General features: G+C 41.3%; 1 protein-coding gene across 7 annotated transcripts in view; it reads left to right on the forward strand.

The window, feature by feature from the left end:
• The window catches only part of DNAJC6 (DnaJ heat shock protein family (Hsp40) member C6), a 96,754-nt gene that overhangs the window by 14,119 nt on the left and 66,365 nt on the right, over positions 1–16,270 (forward strand). For 3 of the 7 annotated variants that reach the window (XM_070746087.1, XM_070746083.1, XM_070746085.1), the window contains exon 2: positions 1,285–1,459. The exons of 2 other annotated variants lie outside the window; for them this stretch is intronic. In XM_070746087.1, the coding sequence (XP_070602188.1) occupies positions 1,447–1,459 (13 nt within the window). In that variant the 5' untranslated portion in view covers positions 1,285–1,446. Of the gene's footprint in view, positions 1–1,185; positions 1,460–16,270 lie in introns of those variants that run through there. 2 more of the 7 variants (XM_070746080.1, XM_070746081.1) reach the window with 2 other exon arrangements.

Genomic DNA, 16,270 nt, shown 5'->3' on the forward strand with positions numbered 1-16,270 from the left:
GAACAGGGCACAAGGTGAGGTTTTGAGAATTGATTGTGCCCTGTCAAATTAGTGTTGATTCTCAGCGATCACATAGTTTTTCTCCAGATGGATCTGTCTCCAACTTGGACCATAGGACTTCCAATAGGGCACTTGCTACTGCTGTAATTTAGTCTCTTCAGTTTGTCACTGCTCATCTTTCCTTTCCTTTCACCATTGGAATTATTATAGATTTCATCAGAGAGCTGGTCCACTGAACAATTTGTGCAAAGTATAATAATTTGAACCTGGTCAAGTATTCCTTTAAAGGAAAATTCTGGGTTGATTTATTCAATACTTCCTTCCTTCCTTCCTTCCTTCCCTCTCTCTCTCTAATCTATCTATCTCTCTTATCTATCTATCTATCTATCTATCTATCTATCTATCTATCTATCTATCTACCTACCTACCTACCTACCTACCTACCTACCTACCTACCTACCTACCTACCTAATCCGACTTCTATGCCGCCCAATCCCAATGGGACTCAGTTTGTCTTCTTGGCTATCAGTTGTATCTTCAACACCACCTTTCCAAAGGGTAGACAATTCTTTCTACCCCAACTTCTTCAAAATCCAAGTAAGGCTTCCTTAGAGTGTCACAGGGGGGGGGGGAAACCACCCCCACAGATGCTTGCTGGATTCCGATCTTAGATTTTGGAGTGGGATCCATTCTACCCACTTCCTGTCTGCGCCTGCTGCCTTTTCTTTAACCTTGGGGTGTTTGAAATGCCTCGAAATCGGGATGAACGTGATCTGCAAGCCCCCTCCCCACTTTGCACGCGGCTTGATCCGGCTCCTTTCTAGGTCTCCGAGCAGCGGGATGGCGGGGAAGCCAAAGCGGCAGGAGAAGCGCGCGCAGGCCCGCTGGAGGAGGAGGCCGCCTTTGGCATTGCTTCCGGCCATCGCTTCCTGAAAGCGGCAGGCGTTGGAGACTTAAAAGGGTCGGGCTTCAGCGTCTGTAGCGAGCGGGCAAGGTGTAGCCTCCTAAAGGCTGCTCCAATAGCTGCCAGGCAGAGGCGGGCAACGGCAGCCGAGAGGCGGGGAGGTCGCACTCCCACCCCAGTCAAGCAGCCAGGAAAAGGCCCTGCTGGGGCTGCAGCCCCGCTCTGGGTGTGTGGCTGCTTCCGCCTTCTAGGGGAAGGGGAGCCGGTCCGCGATTCCCTCCCGCTTTTGATGCCGCGCTCTTTCTCTCCCTGACTCGCCCATGAGTCTCCTCGGGAGCTACCGGAAAAAGACCAACAATGATGGCTATGAATCTTTGCAGTTGGTGGACAGCAACGGTGACTTCTGCAGCGGCCGGCAGCGAACCGGCGGCGGAGGCGGCAGCGGCAACCTCGGCAAACAAGGGGTGATCCCCGCGGTGGTGGCGGCGGCAGCCCGGAGCCCGGCGCGACAGCATCAGCACCAGCCGCTCGACTGCAGCACCATGGACAGCTCAGGTAGCAGATTGACTTCCTCTGCGCCGGGAGAGAGTAGGGTTATTATTATTATTATTATTATTATTATTATTATTATTATTATTATTATTATTATTATTATTATTATTATTATTATTATTATTATTATTATTATTATTTCTTCATTATCATCATCATCATTATTAATTAGATTTGTATGCCACCCCTCTCCGAAGAGGCGGAAGGGGGGGCATGTACTTGGGGCCCAACCTTCTGGGGTGAGGACTATGCTGCTGGGGAGCAGACCCAAGTGGCCCAGTCTGCCTTTTTTAAGGGGAGGGTCTGCTTACTACAAAAAATCCCGTACCTAGCTTTTATGAGCAGTTAAATGAAGAAACCTGTCCCTTCTTGTTAAGTGCAGGGGGGGGGGGAGAAGAGGACGGGCGGGGCGCACCGATCAGTGTATTGTTCTCGGGCTGCATGTGTGCTTGTGAATAAGTGGGTGGATAGGAGAGAGGGAAGGGAAGAGAAATGCAGAGGAGAAGACCGCTTGGGGCTATTTTGCTAGTGTGCCTTGGTGTGAGACCAAAAACTATTAGCAATGACCTCTTCAGGGGAAAACCCTGGAAAGGAGCAAATGTATATATTTTTTTCCAAAAGTACTTGGGCTTGGGCAGTAAATCTTCTGCTTAAAAAGGGCTTTTTTAAAAAAAATAGATATTTATTGAAAGAAAGAAAAAGTGAATGTCAATACCGGGGAACTATATGTATTTAAAGCTGATGCTGTTTCTATTCTCTTGAAAATGAGGGTCATTCATTTGACTATTAGGCTCAGCCCTAATAAAAAGCAAGGCTTTTCTTTTGTTAGTTTTAAAAGCTAACTGGCAGCTCCAGGTTTTTTTAGTTTAATATAGACTGGGGGAAGCTTAAAACCCATGTCACTTTAAAAAAAAATTCATCGAGTGACACACCTTTTTCCCCCCTCACTGCAAAAATGGAAAGGCGTATCTGTCTCTATGGGGAATGCTGATAGTTAGACCTGTAAAAAGGTGGTTTATAGTCACATTTTTATCTGTTTTAAAATCTCAGTCGGACGGTTTATAGAACTAGTAATAGGCTAGTCACTGTGATGTCCAACCTCTGGATTGCTGACTGATTGCATCAATAACCTGGTAGCTATTGATGGATTATCTGCTGTGCTCTAAAATTGGTTAATGGGCATGTTTCGTTAAGTGTCATGATTTCTTCAATGCCATGAAAGCTAGCACTATAGAAATCTATTCATGGTTCTGTTTTGTTTCTGATGAAGTCTTCCTTTTTCCTGACTAGAGAGCATTTTTTGATGTATAAGCATTTTCCATCAAATGATGTGCTGCTGCTACATTAAGGGGGAAAAAGAGTGTCTTAGGGAGTTGAACCTCAAAGTTATACTGGTTAGACTGAGAATTTTACAGCATTCAGTTATTTTGATATAGTGCCCAATCTTGTTGAACGGTGAGGGGTATGTGCGTGAGAGAGAGAGAGAGAGAGGGAGACTCTGGCCTTTTTCAAATTCTGAAACAGTAGGATGTTGAATGAAATTGCTTCATAAAACCATTCTTCCCTGGATCAGTTTCAAACTCAATGAGAAAGAAATAGTACTGCTTTTCAAAATTTTGGCAACAAATATATGGTTGTTTCCCAATGAGCTGAGAAAATGCTACAAAGTTACAAGGAAAGCCAAATCTCATGTTCCATGTATAGCATTTTAAAGGATTTTATATTAACTTTTATTTATATTGAGATAACTGTGTAATCTACAGTAGTTACATCTGGTTTATTCTTGCAGAGGAAAAGGGTATTCTGTCACCTGCTAATCATGATTTAAACGTATCTTGGCTTTCTAACAATTAAGCATTACCTTTTCTTGTAATTCTTATGTTCTTCTTTTTTTGATTTGAAAAAACAGTGACAATATAGACCACAAATTCAGCAATTATGCAGATCTTGGATTGATCTGCCACTTCAAAAAGGAATAAGATTAAAATAATTTTTCTTACAAAATCAAAATTTTACTTTGCAATATATAGATTTTTCTAATTTTTGTAGATCAAATTAAAAATATTGATTGAAATTTTGAATTGCAAAATACTGTTTTGCAATTTATAGACTAAATGCTTGTGTGGACAAAATGGACAGCCATATATCTGTGCTTATTTTATGATTCTTGATTTAAATCTTTCCATGAAAAGGATAAAAATTACCTAATGGGTTTTAATATTCTTACTGAATCTTGTTATCTTTTTTTTTTTAATCCAGAGTTGCTGACTTTCAATGCTTATCAGAGTTAACAGTATATTCAGGGGAATTGTTGTTTAGCAACATCTAGAAGGCGACAGGTTCCTAAGGATACAGAAGATGATTACCTAAGGACTGTAATAATTATTTTAAGCAAACAGTCCTCAAACATTGATCCATAGGTTTTTAAAAATGGATAAAAATTAAACAGCTTCATTTGAAACTATTTGCAAATATTTTGTAAATTAAAAAACCTGCAAATTAAAAAACCTTGAGTGAATTTCTTAGAACTACCAAGGGGACCTGTTCCTTGATGTTTACCCTTATGGGTAGATTCTAGTTTTAGTCATTTTGGCAATATTGGAAGACATGCTTTTGTCTGCTTCCCTGGAACTTCAGGAATAAGGACATCCATTGGATGTTAGCCTTCATATTCTCATGATTACACATTGTATGTGTGTCTGTGTGCACACCTTTGAGTCAGTGTTGGCTCCTGCTGACTGGCTGAACAAGTCTGTGAAGTCTCTTGACAGGTTTCTGGGGCTAAGTGGCAAGAGTAGAATTCATATCTCCCTGTTTTTAGCTCAATGCCTTTAAACCATTCCACCATCTGTATAGCAATAAAGAAGAATTCTCTGTAAGGATGGGCAATCTTTGGTGGCCAAGGATGATATTTGAGGAAGGGGAAAGGGTTGCAGATTTAGTGGAACAATCTCACATGTGTTTGAGGGAGAATTGAATATTATTTTTATTTTTAATTAAGGTAGTTCTTGACTTACAGCCACAATTGAGTCCAAAATTTCTGTTGCTTAGACGTTGTTAAGAGAGTTGCACCCCATTTTATGATTTTTCTTGCCATAGTTGTTAAGTGAATCATTTGGTCATTAAGTAAATCAAAAGGTTGTGAGCTGCCCTGAGTCCATGGAGAGGGACAGCATGTAAGCCCAATCAATGAATCAATGAATCAATCAATCAATCAATCAATCAGGCTTCCAGCTTGGTTTTGCTTGTCTGAAGCCACTCTGGGAAGATTACAAATGGCGATCACGTGACCACAGGACAGTGCAACTGCCATAAATACAAGCCAGTTACCAAACACCTGGATTTTGATCACATGACCATGGGGAACAATTGTAAGTTTGATTGCAAGTTTTTTCAGTGCCTTTGTAGCTTCGAATCATCACTCAACAAATGGTTATAAGTTGAGGATTACCAAAGTATACCAAAGTATCCAACAGTTTATAATGTCAGAATATCAAGAATAAGCTATTTTTGCATATCATGTGTTGGGCTGCACTTAAGCCTCAAGGCGTGAGTTGCCCAGCCTTGCTTATTCTAGCTCATGTGTCTGTAGCCTGCGGCTCTGGAGCTGCATGCGGCTCTTTTGACTCACTGCTATGGCTCCCTGTTGGCTGAACTCATCACTGGCTGGCTCTGACCCTCTCCTTCACCTCTCAGTCACTCCTCGCCTGGCCTGAGAAGGTAAGGACAATGATGGGGGATGGAGACTTGTTCCATATTCCAGAATGGGAGTGAAGTGCTCCTGTACAGAGCCTCTGTGCGCAGTGGTTAGAGTGCAGAAATGCAAGCTACTTCTGCTGATCACTGTCTGCCAGCAGTTTGGCAGATCAAATCTCAGTAGGTTCAAGGTTGACTCTGTTGTGGTAAGCTCTGGCCCAGCTCCTGCCCCAAGGACTGAGGAGGTGGATGCGGGGGAAACATCAACATGTCATAGGCCTGTTTTGCTGCCGACAGAGTCAGATGGTGAATTGTCCTCTGCAGAAGGAAGTGATGGTGAGATGGAGGAGGGGGGCTTGGAAGACAGCCCAGGATGAAGTCAATCATCCTTATCTTCCTTAGATTCCGATGAGGAAATAATGATAGACCCATGCATAGGAGTGAACAGCTTCAAAAGTATTATAGGAGATAATTGAGTCCACCTGTGGTTGGGTGGGGTTCAAGTAATTAGGGCTGCTGTTAAATTGGCAGCATGCTGGCCTCGCAGTGTGGAGATTATCTAATCGTACTGGTTTGGACTGTGACTTGCTGTTTCAGGACTCTGTTTGTTAATTTTTCAAGACTTTGAAACCAAGGCAGAGCAAAGCGTGTGTATTTCAACTCGTGGAAGAAGGAGGGCTGTGATGTTTCTTCACAGCTGCTAGCTAAGTACTTAAGGACTGCTTAAGGGGTTTTTACAGCCTACAAGTTTGTTTTGGGAAGAGTGCTCTTTGCCATACAAAAAGGGTGCTTTGTTTCTTTTGAATTTTGTGATAAAAAACATTGTTTTTGAATTTTCAAGTGTGTGTGTGTCTGAATTTTTTACCTTTGAATTTTCGGGAGGCTCATACCATAGAGCCTGGCTGAACAGACTCAGCCTTCCATCCTTCCAAGGTCGGTAAAATGAGGATCCAGATTGTTGGGGGCAATATGCTGACTCTGTAAACTGCTTAGAGAGGGCTGTAAAGCACTGTGAAGCAGTCTATAAGTCTAAACGCTATTCCTATTGCTACTTGCCATATCTCACGGGTGCGTCTTTGCTGCTCACACCTTGGTTGCTCAGGCAGATGAGTGAGTTACACTGTCCCAGTCCAGCTGTGGCCAAAGTTCTGCAACATAATGGGCTCCAGGAGGAGGAGACACCATCTCCCCCGAAGCATGCTAAATTTAACTGTGCTGCGCAAGGTACTGCAGGCGCAGCAGGCAGGCTATGGAGGTGGAAACAGTAGCGGCATTGGCCACAACCAGGCCAGGCCAGTGTCTTGGGGTGGAGAGAAAGTCAAGCATCTCCTCGAGTGACCAAGGTATGTGCAGCACCGACAAGGATTGAAAGAGGTGCCTGAAAGATATGGCAAGGAGAGGAGCACTTCACTCCCATTATGGAATATGGAACGAGTCTCCATCACCTACAGTTGCCCTTATGTTCTCAGGCCAGGCGAGGAGTGACTGGGAGTGGAGGGTGAGGGGCAGGGCCAACCCATGGTGGGTTTAGCCAACAGGGAGCCACAGCAGGGGGATGAAAGAGCTTCATTTATCTGGGAACCTGAAATTATATAGTAAAAAGCACCCAAAGAAGAAGAATGGACAAATCTGCAAAGCAAACCAACCATTGCCTGTTTTTGGAACTGGTTCAAAATGGAACACACACACAAAACACACACACACAGAGAGAAACAGAGACAGAGAGACAGAGACACAGAGAGATACCTATTTCCCACAGAAAAGAAAACACCAAGAGCCACAAAACCTGGGTAGGCATGTCTGGGGGGGCTCATGTGACTTGCTGGGAGTGAATGACGTTGAGTTGGCCACGCCCACCCAGGATTTGTGGCTCCCGGTGTTTTCTTTTCTGTGGGAAAAAGAGCCAAATGGTTTAAGATTGCAGACCCCTGTTCAATTTGTAGGAATGCCAAGGGAATAGATGTTTGCCTTTGCCTTTCTGAATGCTTTCTACTTGAATTCTATTGTTGGTAGAATTCAAAGATAGTCATAATGAATATGCAGAATAATAAAAAGATATTAATGGTATGAAATTTAGCATTTTAAAGGTAAAAATAGAAGCCTAGTACTGCATGGAGTAAGCATTCTACAACCGAAATTGCTGGAGTTTTTCAGAGGTAGCTTGTGTGTCATTTGGGTATTCCTGCATTCATTATGCATGAATTCAATTCCCAGGCTTCCAAAATTAATGCCTATGATAACAACAACAGCAAAACCGTTTTCCAATTCTCAACCACGGAAGCACAAATTTTCGGTGTCCCACATAAGAAAAGCCAGCAACACAAGGTGATGTTAGACTGTTTATATAGAAACATGGACTGGCATGAAGCAACCATCACCTACAGGAGACCTCACCTACAAAAAGATATTGATAAAATTGAACGGGTCCAAAGACGGGCTACGAAAATGGTGGAAGGTCTTAAGCATAAAACTTATCAGAAAAGACTCAATGTACTCAATCTGTATAGATTTAGATTAGATTAGATTTATTGGATTTATATGCCGCCCCTCTCCGAAAACTCGGGGCGGCTCACAGCAAGACAAAAACAATACATAATGACAATCCAATACCCACCAATCCAATGACAATTTTAAGCTAAAATTCATAAAAAACAACCCCAGAGTATTAAAACAAATAAACAAAACACGCATACAATCAATCTAATACCAAAACAACATGGGCAAGGGGGAGATGTTTCAGTTCCCCCATGCCTGACGGCAGAGGTGGGTTTTAAGAAGTTTGCGAAAGGCAAGGAGGGTGGGGGCAATCCTAATCTCAGGGGGGAGCTGGTTCCAGAGGGTCAGAGCCGCCACAGAGAAGGCTCTTCCCCTGGGTCCCGCCAGACGACATTGTTTAGTCGACGGGACCCGGAGAAGGCCAACTCTGTGGGACCGAACCGGTCGCTGGGATTCGTGCGGCAGAAGGCGGTCCCGAAGGTATTCTGGTCCGGTGCCATGAAGGGCTTTATAGGTCATAACCAACACTTTGAATTGTGACCGGAAACTGATCGGCAACCAATGCAGACTGCGGAGTGTTGGAGTGATATGGGCATACTTAGAGAAGCCCATAATTGCTCTCACAGCTGCATTCTGCACGATCTGGAAGACCGAAGGGAAAGGGGAAGACATGATCGAAACATTTAAATATGTTAAAGGGTTAAATAAGGTTCAGGGGTGAAGTGTTTTTAATAGGAAAGTGAGCACAAGACCAAGGGGGCACAATCTGAGATTAGTTGGACGAAAGATCAGAAGCAACGTGAGAAAATATTATTTACTGAAAGAGTAATAGATGCTTGGAACAAACTTCCAGCAGATGTGGTTGGTAACTCCACAGTAATTCAATTTAAACATGCCTGGGATAAACCTATATCCATCCTAAGATAAAATACAGGAAGTAGTCTAAGGGCAGACTAGATGGACCATGAGGTCTTTTTCTTCCGTCAGTCTTCTATGTTTCTATCCAAATGGAATCAAAGTTTGTGCTACCGTGGTTAGTTCACCCTCCCCTTATATTGTGTTCCACCTCCCTTCTGTGTACACCCCTCCCCTCCGACCCACTGCTTGCTGCTAATACGGCAGTCCGGCCACGCCCCTAGCCTCCCATTCTGGCCTATCCTGTTCAGTTTCCCACTTCCACCCATGCTTCAATGATCAGCTGTTACAGTTGGGTAAAGTCTAGACCCCACTAGCCAGGCAGCAGCTCCATGGATACAGGAGCAAACAGCCAGATAAAGCCTGGGCCCTGTTAACCAAATGGCAGCCCCATAGATGCAGGAGCGAAGTGATGCAGGACATAGTTTGTGTCTTGGATAGTGGCTCCACCCCATCAGGACCCAAGGGCGTTGATGCCTGCGCGCACACTACCATTCCTCCCCCACCCGAATAGCAGCTCCAGGCCATCGGACAGTCCAGGGCTGAGAGACTTTTGTAAAAGCAAGTATTAGATTAGATTAGGTTTATTGGATTTATATGCCTCCCCTCCCCATAAACTCGGGGCGGCTCACAACAATGGTAAAAACAATACATAGTAACAAATCTAATATTTAGCAATCTAAATTACAGTTTTAGGTTTAAAAATCCAAAAGAACCCCCAATATATAAAAAACAAGCACACAATCGAATCATACACAGAAACTACATGGGCAAGGGGGAGATGTTTCAATTCCCCCATGCCTGACGCAGAGGTGGGTTTTAAGGAGTTTCCGAAAGGCAAGGAGGGTGTCGGCAATCCTAATCTCTGGGGGGAGCTGGTTCCAGAGGGTCGGAGCCACCACAGAGAAGGCTCTTCCCCTGGGTCCCGCCAGGCAACATTGTTTAGTTGACGGGACTCGGAGAAGGCCCACTCTGTGGGACCTAACCGGTCACTGGGATTCGTGTGGCAGAAGGCGGTCCCGAAGATATTCTGGTCCGATGCCTTGTAGGGCTTTATAGGTCATAACCAACACTTTGAATTGTGACCGGAAACTGATCGGCAACCAGTGCAGACTGCGAAATGTTGGAGTAACATGGGCATACTTAGAGAAGCCCATGATTGCTCTCGCAGCTGCATTCTGCACGATCTGAAGTTTCCGAACATTCATTATAGATTTCAGTAACATTCACACTTAATAAATGCAATAGAAGCATTTCTAAGACTGTAAATTGTTCCTCATTCAAGCATTCGTCATTGCAAGATTTATCCCTTGAAAAGTCAGATGAGGATGCTTTCCCTTTTAAAAATTATTTCCATTTATTTTAGCTCCATTCTCATTTTTAGAGATGTCGGTTCTGAGCTCTTCTATAGTGTTTATTGGCCCTGAAATTCCAGCCCTAGTAGCTAATATATACGCTATTAATCTTTCATTTTTATGATGAAGGCACACATTTCCAATCACACTTTTATTACATCTAATAACATGTTTCCTGCAAACTGAAGGCAACACAGAAATAATTCAGTTGTACAAACTAGGTATCCTCTTACATACTGAAGTGCTTATTTCATTTTAGGCATGAAAACTGAACATTTCCACTGATAGCAGTGATGCAGTTCTAATGCATATTGACAAAACGCTTTATAGAATTGTTCCTCGGGAAAATCAATTCAGGATACATGAGGTCCTCCTATATTGGATTAAATGAACGTATTCTGATCTTGAGCTGTTCAAATATGTTGGATTTGTTGATTGTGTGCCATGAAACTGATGTCACCTCTTAGTATCTCATTGCATACTTAGCACACTTTTTAGGATTTCCCATGGTGCATCCATTGCATCATTGTAACTGAGTCCATCCATCTTGTCTTCTTCTCTCTCCCTCCACCTTTCCCAGCAAATACGGAAAAGAGATTTGGGAAATAGAGGAATTAGATTTTAAAATTTGCTGAGAAACTTACTAGCATATAAGATCCACTGTATTTACTATCTTGGGATTGTCCTTTTTATGGGGAAGGAAGACATATAATATCTTCATAATAATTGCTTTATTTTCAGCTATAAGGTACAGTGGTACCTCTACATACGAACACCTCTACTTACGAACTTTTCTAGATAAGAATCGGGTGTTCAAGATTATTTTTGCCTCTTCTCAAGAACCATTTTCCACTTAAAAACCCGAGCCTCCAAAACTGTAACTGGAAAAGGCAGGGAGAAGCCTCCATGGGGCCTCTCTAGGAATCTCCTGGGAGGGAACAGAGCCGGAAAAGGCAAGGAGAACAGAGCCGGAAAAGCAGGGATAAGCCTCTGTGGGGCCTCTAGGAATCTACAGGGCCAGAAAAGGCAGGGATAAGCCTCCGTGGGGCCTTTCTAGGAATCTCCTGGGAGGAAACAGGGCCGGAAAAGGTGGGGAGAAGTCTCCATGGGGCCTATCTAGGAATCTCCTGGGAGGAAACAGGGCCTCCACCCTCCCTGTGGTTTCCCCAATCGCACACATTATTTGCTTTTACATTGATTCCTATGAGAAAAATTGCTTCTTCTAACAAACTTTTCTACTTAAGAATCTGGTCACGGAATGAATTAAGTTGAGTTAAGTAAGTAGAGATATGTATATGCTAGCAATTGTATATGCTAGCAATTGTCAGCTAACAGCTCATCAATAGGTGTGTAACTTATAATCCAACATAGTTAAAGGTTGGAATGAGATGAGTTAAACCAGTGTCTCAGGATTTTTCAGAACAAGGAGTTCTGATACAAAAAGTGCGTTTCAGCCAAATCATAAACCCATATCCTTGACCCACTTAAAGTAAGCTGCTTCTAAACTCAGTTCTTAAGTCTTTCTCAGTTTGTACCCGATTTCCAAATTTTGCTGTGAATTACATTTTAAAATCCAGACAGATGATTTTACATTTATTTTTATTCTTGAAATTGTGAAGACAATCTGTTCATTGTAAGGATTCAGTGAGCTGAAATATTTTGAAGTGGACTAGGATTTTTTTTTTAAGTCATGGCCCTGGAAAAAGTTTTAGTTTGAAGCATGTCATTGGAAAGAGCCAGCAGTGAGAGAATATTAAGAGAGCTGTGCTGGTGCAGTAGTTAGAATGCAGCATTGCAGGATAATTCTGCCAACTTCCAGCAGTTCAATTCTCACCGGCTCATGGTTGACTCAGCCTTCCATCCTTCCAAGGTAAAATGAAGATCCAGAATGTTGGGGGCAATGTGCTGATTGTGTAAACTACTTAGAGAGGGCTGTAAAGCATTGTGAAGTGGCATCTAAGTCTAGCTCCTATTGATATTGTTATTAAAAAGCTTCCCAAACACTCTTATCTTTAAAAATGAACATAGAAAGCATGGATGAAATGGTTGCTTTTAATGTTCAAGCAAATTCTCACAGGAACAAACTGTTTAGCTCCTCAGTCTATGAATTATGAACATCTCATCATATTAAATCAAACAGGTGGAATTTCAACATTGCCTACATTTTAAACATTTCCAGAAATATTAAGGTTACTCAAAATAGCTTCATATTAAGAAAATTATCAGATGTTGGTAATCTGTGGTTTCTTCCCCAAAGCCCCAAAATTTTAACCTTAAACTATCGCCTGTTGACCTCACCCCATTCCTAAGAGGTTTGTAAGGGTCATGCATAAGTGCACTAACATGCCCACCATCTCTGTCCTAATGTTCCCTTTTACTCGTATCCATTTCATATATTAATAACCATGTTTATACCTATATCTGTTATCTAATACAGTGTTTTTCAACCAGTGTGCTGCGGCACACTAGTGTGCCGTGAGACATGGTCAGGTGTGCCATGGGGAAATTAAACATGGGTTCCTGTTCTGTCGGGCTCTCTGGTAGACTCCTCCCAAAAATTCACAGGTACAAATTTCAGACACACACACATTTGAAAATTCAAAACAATGTTCTTTATAATGAAAATTCACTTAAACTAAGCCCTCTTTTGGTATAGCAAAGAGCAGTCGTCTCCAAACAAACTGGTAATTTGTACAAGTCCCTTATCAGTTCTGTGATACTTAGCTTGCAGCTGTGAGGCAATTCACAGTCCTCCTTCTTTCACAAAGTGAAACACACTTTGCTCTGGTTTAGTTTCAAAGCGGGGAAAAATCAGCACACAAAAGGTCAAAATCAGTAAAGCAGTCACGAAACACAAGGATCAGATAATCCTCCACAATGGCCAAACCCACAGGCTGCTATTTATAGCAGCCTCACTAATTACCACAGCCCCACCCAACCACAGGTGGCCTCATTTTCTTTGATAATAATCTCTCAGTTGTTGTTGCCTATGCATCGCTCTCTGCATGCGTGGCTGTATCATTAACTCTTGTTCTGAATCCAAGGAGGAGCTAGATAATTGATCTCCTTCTGAGCTGTCTGCCACACTCTCCTCCTCCCTGTCACTCATGTCTTCTTGGTCAGAGGAGCCTTCATCAGCAGATTCCACCGGGGGGGGGGGCAAAACAGGCCTGTAGCATGTGGATGTCTCCCCCACATCCACAGTCCTTGGGGCAGGAGCTGGGCCAGAGCTAACCACAGCAGTCCCCAAACTACCATTCCTGCCAGGATATCCCTTTTGTGTTCATTGAAACAGGCCCAGGTTTCACACTGTGAGTATAAATACATTTAGAAACTATATTATGAACTATATGTATAATATGAAGTGTGTTAGAGTGTCATTTTGTGTCATTTTGGTTGGTGGTGTGCCCCAGGATTTTGTAAATGTAAAAAATGTGCCGCGGCTCAAAAAAGGTTGAAAATCACTGATCTAATACATGTTTGACAAATAAATACATAAATAGATAAATGTAGAAAACATTAGACTGAAGAACTAATCTTGACTAACTAAAATTACTTTCAGTATACTAAAGGGCCTTAACTTTTCTTAAAAGGCCATTTCTAGAAGTTAAAATCTCTTATGTCATAGTAATTGTTTATGAAGAAACTGGGAGATATCTCCATATCTGTGAAAACAAAAGCCACTCTCTTAAACACTATCTCGTCTGTCTGTTCTCTTGGACAATTTGAAACGAGAAAAGTCCATTTCTGAAGTCTCTTTGTTTCTGGAGCTGAATAAAATTATCAGCTCATCCACAGAGTTTTGGTCATAACAGCATTCTCATTTAGGTTCATATCACCCTTGAGTGTGTTTTATATTATGGCAATTTACGTAGCATTTTAAAGCGCAAAGCACATCTGGTTTTTCTCAAGGTTGCTATTTTGAAAATGTGTTTAAGGAACATGCAGTTCACCATTTTGAGAAAGCATAAAGGAGAATTAAATGAGAGCAATGTTTGAGGAAAATGTTAGTGAAATGCAAAATTAAAATAATCAGCACAATTGCTAATCTTTCTATTCCCCGCCCCCGAATAATCTTTTCAGTAAGTTGAAACGATGAAATATTTCTGTTTCTAAACTACTTAAATATTCATCATAAAGAATTAATATAGTTAATATTTATTATAATTTTATAGTTTTTACTCCTATGCTTTTTTAATGCTTCATTTTTATCTTTATCTATAGACAGTTTTATAATAGGAGCAGCGTAGGAATTATATAAAACAAATGAATGAATAAATAAGTTAGATGGTAATTTGCCATTGCAGCTATTATAATTCACTGGGAGAAAGTTGCTACACAATTCTTCATGAAAAAGCTATGAGGGTTTCAGCTTTGTTCTCTTTTGTAATGAATGCCCAAATTCAAAGATGCATACTCACTTGGATATTTGAATAAAGCTGCAGCAAGTCACTGCATTATAGTTCCATCAGAATGAATGGCAAACTCTTGTATAGACGAACAACAATAAAATGAATATTAGGGATGTGTTTTAAGGATAGAAGTTGACAACTGCAATTCCGTATTGTATAAATCCATGAATGGTTAATAATTATGTCCCTTCAACTTGGTATCAACTACATAGATTTTCTTAGGATGGCCTGCCACTATTTATTTATTTATTTATTTATCTATCTATCTATCTATCTATCTATCTATCTATCTATCTATCTATCTATCTATCTATCTATTTTTATTTTGTCCAATACACAATGAAGGTTACAGAAAATATACTCGTAGTAGAATATATCACAGAAAGAATAGAAGAGAAGATATAAGAATATAATATGTCAATGACAGGGGACGGAAGACACGCTTGTGCACTTATGCACGCCCCTTACTGACCTCTTAGAAATCTGGAGAGGTCAATCATGGATAGTGTAAGGGTAAAATGTTGGGAGTTAGGGGATGACACTACGGAGTCCGGTAATCAGTTCCACGCTTCGACAACTCGATTACTAAAGTCGCATTTTTTACAGTGAAGTTTGGAGCGGTTAATTTTAAGTTTGAATCTGTTGTGTGCTCTTGTATTGTTGTTGTTGACAGTGGTCCTCAACCTTTCTAATGCCACGAGGTACAGTTCTTCATGTTGTGGTGATTCCCAACCATAAGTCTAGCACCAATTCTCCCAACAGAGCTTTAAGCTGATTGGCAGGAAGGTCAGAAGGATACCCCCACTGTAAACTCCTGATTGGTCAGATTGTAAAAATATGTTCCAAGGTGCCAGAATAGAAGCTTTAGTTCTTAACACCATGGGAAATTTGTCTTTCCCCCCATGATCTCCCTGTGAAATGGTTGTTCGACTCCCGTAGGGATCCCGACCCCCAGGTTGAGAACCACTGTTTTAGGTCTTTAATAGGCATATTCTTCCTTAATGTAATCAAATCCTTGATTACAAACCCTTTTTTTCCTTCCATCTTTCCTGACATTATTAACCTCTCTAGAGAGCTACATTTTTGCATAATGTGTTTAAAATATGATATACAGTACTGAGGCATGAATTAAGCAATTTTTCCAAATGCAGATAAATGAAACCATATTCCTATTCATTTGTTTTGGGAGAATTTTATCTCCTTTTGCTTACTTGCCTTTTGACAAAACAACCCCAACAACTTCTTTCAAACAAATAATTTCAAAGCGATGTCCTGGAAAAAAAATCTTCCTCTAACAAAAACCCATTAAAAGAGATGAAATGTTATTATTCTCATCAATGAAGCTATTTCCTTAGAGTGGTGATTCAGATTCATTTTCATCCAGTCAAATTTTGGCAAATAGTAAATTATCCTTGAATTATAGAGGCAAAAAGTGGGCCTAAATATATCTCAGAGCGGCATTTCTTCACTTAATTCAATTGGACAGTATTTCCTAATGCCCTGAATAAATAGTGATTTCATTTCCTGAAATGCGTGATGCCACAGATATGGTGTATGTCTATGGCCTGATAGACAGAGAGCTATTTAATTTTGCAGACTGATATTTATTTATTTTATCCAAGTCTGCTGTTTCCCAGACAAGTGACTGAGTGGTGTACAACAAAGCTAACGGCTATGTATGCTGACAAATGTTAACATTGTTATGTTTAAAAATGTTATAATAGGCAAACCCCCCTATATATATATATACCATATATAGCAAAAAACAGTTGCTAATTACACGGAAGCCATCTCAAGATTTCACCACTATGGTCCTCAGGCCTGATGACATAACCAGATCTTGAGGCACTACTGAAAATTTAAAATAGATAAGGTCAGACTGGCTTTCAGGGGAAGAATGTTCCATAAAGTAGGGATCCGCCAAGCAAAGCTCCCTATTT

This window comes from Erythrolamprus reginae, chromosome 3, assembly GCF_031021105.1.
Source record: "Erythrolamprus reginae isolate rEryReg1 chromosome 3, rEryReg1.hap1, whole genome shotgun sequence".
Lineage (NCBI taxonomy): Eukaryota > Metazoa > Chordata > Lepidosauria > Squamata > Dipsadidae > Erythrolamprus > Erythrolamprus reginae.